Source organism: Anabrus simplex, chromosome 2, assembly GCF_040414725.1.
Source record: "Anabrus simplex isolate iqAnaSimp1 chromosome 2, ASM4041472v1, whole genome shotgun sequence".
NCBI classification, from domain to species: domain Eukaryota; kingdom Metazoa; phylum Arthropoda; class Insecta; order Orthoptera; family Tettigoniidae; genus Anabrus; species Anabrus simplex.
In genome coordinates this window covers 1,071,910,038-1,071,916,037 of record NC_090266.1, presented here as the reverse complement: position 1 = coordinate 1,071,916,037, position 6,000 = coordinate 1,071,910,038, and the positions used below count along the sequence as shown (strand labels likewise).

Genomic DNA, 6,000 nt, shown 5'->3' with positions numbered 1-6,000 from the left:
AGAAATCCTGTTCTTCCTTATACCAACTACATCTAACTTTAGTTTATCCATCTCCCCTTTCAGATTCTCTAATCTACCACAACGATTCAAACTTCTAACATTCCACGCTCCGACTCGCAGAATGTCAGTATCCATCTTCCTGATGACCGCCCCCTCTCGTGTAGTTCCAACTCGGAGATCCGAATGGGGGACTAGTTTACCTCCGGAATATTTTACCCGGGAGGAAGCCATCATCAGTACATCATTCATACAGGGAGAGCTGCATGTCCTCGGGAGTTAGTTACGGCTGTAGTTTGCCGTTGCTTTCAGCCGTGTAGCAGTATCAACACAGCTAAACCATGTTGAGTATTATTACAAGGCCGTATCAGTCAATCATCCAGACTGCCGCCCTTGCAACTTCCGAAAGGCTGCTAACCCCCCTTTCGATGAACCATTCCTTAGTCTTGTCTCTCAACAGATACCCATCCGATATGGTTGCACCTGCGGCTCGGCTATCTGCTTCATTGGGACACGCAAGCCTTCCACCGCGGCAAGGTCACATGGTTCGCAGGGGTGGATAATAATAATAATAATAATAATAATAATAATAATAATAATAATAATAAGCTCAATGGCTTTGCTGCTGGCTTCCTACTCGGAAATTTGAGTTCGAATCCCGGTGTGTCTCAGGTTGAGATTTTCATCCCTAAAATCATGTGACTTTTCGGAGACGCCAAGGTGCCAGAATTTTATTCCGTATAAGGTTAAAATGTGAAAACTTCGATGAGTGTGTGTTGCCCTTAATTTCACGCACCACAGTATCCATTAACAGTAATGATCTCAGCAGTTTGACTATGCATATTTTATTTCGTAATCTTCCTTCATTTACGTGCAAGTATTCGCTCTTTTGTCATTAATGGGTAGCGTGTTGTTGATATCAGCTTTTATGATATGATCGAATTACAATCTTGAGAAACCACATTTTATTAGTCAGAATTGGGGATTTTCTTACGAAGTGAGTGAAGGAAATGCGCGCGCACTATTGGTGTGTTCGCTGGCTAGCTGGAGAGAAGTGGTGGGGAGAGCCGTCGGAGGGGGAGTCAACTTCATACACACACATGGCAAACAGTTGGGTTCCTTCGCTCATTGCTTCTGCTTGTCTGGCGCGCACTGCAGGTTCGATTTGAAACCCCGCCATAGCAGAACACTTTTTCATCAATGAATAATGCTCATATGTGAAGAAAAAAACGCTGGTCCGTCGCCTAGTAAGAGGTTATTTAACTGTTAACCTACGTCACTAGTAACTGAGTAGTTTTGGTTGCTCTAAAAGCTCGGTTCTTATATTTTTATCTTTAAATCTGTTTGACAGCTCGTGATAATTGTTGTTTATTGTAATTTATCTTGAAATTCGTGAGTTGCAATGCATTAGTTTCATTATCTTCGTAACATAATAAAAAATCAGAAGGAATATTAGTGAATATTTTGTTTCTGGCGGGGAATTGTCAGCAATGGAACACCGTTGTTATTCTGACAGAAGGACAAGTACCATGTTAATACAAGTGATGTGCGTTACTGTTGTGTTGTTTGGTGTTGCGACAGGCTTCAATTTGGATAAAGTGAACTTTCTAAGATTCAATGGGCCAAGAAATTCAATGTTCGGGTTCGCTGTTGCCGGTCATCGGGAAGCAGGTTCGAGTTGGTAAGTGAATCAAATTGCATGTCTGTCCGCACTGCTGAGTGACTTCTTACGTTTTACATTTCTTGAAAACTTGTATTTCCAGTTAGCTGTGTACTGTTGTCCCCTGTGTATTGTGAACCATGAAGATTGTGCCGACAGTCGTCCACTACTACCACTTTTGAATTAGAGTTTTCATACTGTTTTGTAATGGTTTCCTTTTCTGGAGAATAGGACCTTTCTATTTGCGAACCTTCAGTTTAATGTACTCGAATTATTTTATGTCTGGAGGAGGACTGAAAAATAGCCCCCAATATGGACAAGTAAAAGGAAAAAGAGTATATTTTTGTAATAATTATGTCCTTTTATAATTTTATAATTGTTAGAGTGTATTCCGTTCCCCTGAGCGCCCAAGGAGTTCGGAATGTACTGTAGTGTCTGTGGGCGTGTTCATTACGGGTTGACTAGTAGGCTTTTGAGTATCTGGAACCACTCAAGTTTCTTCCTTCTTTCCGTTAAGTTACATGGATATTTACGTTTTATTTTACATATAAAATCTTATACCATTCCCGAGCTGTTACTTATCAATGAAGGATATATAATTAGAATGTACTGACAACGTTTCCTGAATATTACAATTTTGTCGTTTTGACATTCCTTCTGAGAAAGTATTGAAATATTCCACTCAAGAACTGAAATTTACTTCTTATTGTAGTATATAAGTTTAATAATATAAATGCTTGAGTGAAGTCCGTTCAAGTTATAAGAGATGGCAGAGTGCCGGAATTGTAGCCTGACTGTTTTCTTCAAATTAATGGTAAATATACCGATATGAGCTCTTATATTTCAGCACTTTAAAACTGCCTCATGACTGTATAGAGATTTGAACCGGAAACTTTGAGTACAAGAGGCTAACACCTAAACAACACTGCCACACAGCCGGCCAATATCAATGTTAATTTACTGTGAATTCAGTTAGCGAGTCGTGACATTTCTTAATTTGGTAATTGGCTGAGAAATGACTCTTCTGGGAAGTCAAAGAGCAAAATGTGGGTAAATTTTCCAACCCCACGGTATATTATGCAATTAACTTCGTAGACATTTTTTTTTTTTTTGAAGCTAGGCTTTAGTTGCGGAAGATAGTTGAAAATAACCGATTTAAAACGTTCGAAGTACCGATACCTTCCTTACCATAAGAATGTGCGGTGAAATCTATATCTTTCTTCGTTAAAGAAGTCCGACTCCACGGCTAAATGGTTAGCGTGCTGTCCTTTGGTCCAGGGGGTCACGGGTTCGATTCCCGGCCGGGACCGGGATGTTAACCTTCATTGGTTAATTCTGATGGCTCGGGGGTGTGTGTGTGTGTGTGTGTGTGTGTGTGTGTGTGCAGTCTTCATTAGAATTCATCATAGGTAGGGCTCCATCCTCATAGACGCGCAGGTCGCTTATACGCCATTAATTAATTTTTAAAAATTACTTGCAGTAACATTATATTGTAAGGCAGTCATGCTTCCATGTCGATGTATCTTCATTATTGCTCTGAGAGTCTCCCGAACATGGGCTATTTCGCATCAGTTTTTCATTATTCCGTAAGATTCGTCATGGTAGCTTTGCGCATTGACTGAAGAACTCTCCTAATCAAATGCGCAAAAGAAGATACTGGTTGCGATGTGCATAGTTCACAGCTTTTTACGAAAATGATCAGTAACCTGTAATTTAAAAATAATAGCTGCGCGAATATAACATCTCTGCGCTCCATGACAGTTTCTTGCACGCTCTTCATTTAGATGTTTAATTTAACTCCAATCTTTTAGCTTTTTGTTCTTGTCTTTGTGAATATCATCAATAATAATAACAACTCATGAAATCAACAAGACGTATAAATAATATTGTGGTGTACAAAGCACGTCTTGGTGTTCTTGAGTTGGCGAGAAGTTTGTCCCACCATAAACAGAACTGTTCCGTAGCTTCTAGATAGTGAGTAAAAAGTTGATTTCATTTCAAACTTGTAAAACTGGATGTAATAACTGAAATTAGACAGGCAGCGGAAACAGGCCACAGATTGAAGATGATGAGCTCAATCCTTGTGTTCAATTAGACTAGACAGATGTAAGATTTACGGTTTTCTGATACGACCGCGTTATATGAGTGTACTGTATACAGTTTCAGATAAGTGATGGCACAGTGCATTCATTATCTACGATTAAAAACAAGTTTCTCTTTTCTTCTTTTCGTCTCCCAGAGGTTACTATTATGTGACCTTTGTTGTAAATATTGATACATTTCTCTGTCTGCATCGTAATTATGATTCTTTTATTACTTCGTTTTGTAATGCTGTTGATATTAGTCATAAGTTGTTAGCGGGCTATAATGTGGCAGGAATGGTTGTTTTATGACTGGCTTCAGCTTTCCATTCATGCGCCCCAGTGCAAGTTATCGTTTAATATGAGCTAACCGAAGTATACTCGACGGGCAACTCTTGTGGTCACTGAATCTGGCCATCTTCTTGCAGCTGGATACATCTGGTGGTCAGAGGTAAAATGAGATATGCTTGGCACTATACAGGTGAATATTGCTTGGAGTATAGGTTCTTTTCTTGATGTATCCTCAACTTCGTATACTTGTATCCGGACACTGTTTTACAACCTGTATGGAACTGCAGTTATTTTGGCCTAGGATTGGGATAGGTGTGTGAAAAATACAGATTAGATACCACCTCAAAATTTAGGAATGTGGAAAAGCCAAGGGGGAAGTGACGGGCTTAAAACTTGGAAATTCTGAATAATTAACCGTATCTACTGATAGCGGCGGCGATGCTTTTAGTATGGAATTGCTTGTACCATAGATACAATTACTTTACATGTTATTTTGAAGCAAATTTAATGGAAAGGGAAAAGGGGCTGGTATAAGCGTAGGTAGTTTAAACTCTGGGCTCTCCGCCCCATTTTTACCAGATGTACTCCGTCCTGGCGCTAATTTACTATCATTATTCTGCGACAGAGTTTCACATTCTCGCTTCCTCGGTTTTTAAAATCGCGTCGTACATGTTGAAGAGAATATAGCATATAATTTGCCTCTGATAAATGCGTGATCCAAAATTGCTAGTTTTTTTGCTAGGGGCTTTACGTCGCACCGACACAGATAGGTCTTATGGCGACGATGGGATATGAAAGGCCTAGGAGTTGGAAGGAAGCGGTCGTGGCCTTAATTAAGGTACAGCCCCAGCATTTGCCTGGTGTGAAAATGGGAAACCACGGAAAACCATCTTCAGGGTTGCCGATAGTGGGACTCGAACCTACTATCTCCCGCATGCAAGCTCACAGCCGCGCGCCTCTACGCGCACGGCCAACTCGCCAGGTGATCCAAAATTGAAAACGTCTCGTGTATTGCAGGCATATACAAGGTGAAGCCGAATTTCACCGACAAACTTACGGAGGTTGTTCAGGGATACCCTCCCTGAGTACATTGGTATAAAGGGCCCGTGGTCTCCGGTGGCTCGTTCAAGAGTAATTGCCATTTCGTTTGGTTTGTTGCCCCTATTAGCTTTATATCTGTATTGCACTGAAAATGAAAATAATAATAATAATAATAATAATAGTTCTACCTTCCGTCCTAAATGTTAGTTCTTGACAGACACTGGGGTGTCGAAATTTTGTCCCCTAGGAGTTGTTTGACGTGCCGGAAGCAATGCCTCGGAGTTCTGCATTTTTTTCGTGGTATTATGTACTGACAGAACAGACTAAATACACTGTGATAAGTGTACTTGTTTCGTCTGAGGGTTGCATTACACTGTGTTTTGTGCTGTACGTCTTGGTTAACGCATATTACAGGCTTTTTCACTGTTGTGAAGGTATTTTGACAGAAATAAAGATGACTGGGTTAACAAAGCGAATAAATCATTATTACTCTGTAACAAGCCATCGGAGACCACGGGTCCCGAATACCAACACACTCACAATGTTTCCCTGAACAACTTTAAAAAGTTTGTTGGTGGAGTTCGGCTTCAGTCTGTATAACTGGTTATGAACACGTTCTCTGGTGCTTCCAAAATCGTATTCTAAATTAATGGAAGAAAGGAGCAAACAATCTTGTCGGTACTCTCGCCTAATTATCGCATTACTTTTAATAACACTATTATGTAATTCTGCTTGTATGTCTATTGTAGCTTATAATAATAATAATAATAATAATAATAATAATAATAATAATAATAATAATAATAATAATTTTATTATTATTATTATTATTATTATTATTATTATTGGAGCCTCCGTGGCTCAGGCGGCAGCGCGCCGATCCCTCACCGCTGGGTTCCATGGTTAAAATCCCGGTCACTTCATGTGAGA

General features: G+C 39.9%; 1 protein-coding gene across 2 annotated transcripts in view; it reads left to right on the top strand.

Annotated features, from left to right (window-relative positions):
• The first annotated feature begins 1,113 nt into the window (after positions 1 to 1,113).
• if (inflated) overlaps positions 1,114 to 6,000 on the top strand; it is a 691,187-nt gene continuing 686,300 nt past the window's right edge. For both annotated transcript variants that reach the window (XM_067142033.2, XM_067142032.2), the window contains exon 1: positions 1,114 to 1,678. In XM_067142033.2, coding sequence (XP_066998134.2) covers positions 1,488 to 1,678 — 191 coding nt within the window. In that variant the 5' untranslated portion in view covers positions 1,114 to 1,487. The remainder of the gene's footprint in view (positions 1,679 to 6,000) is intronic.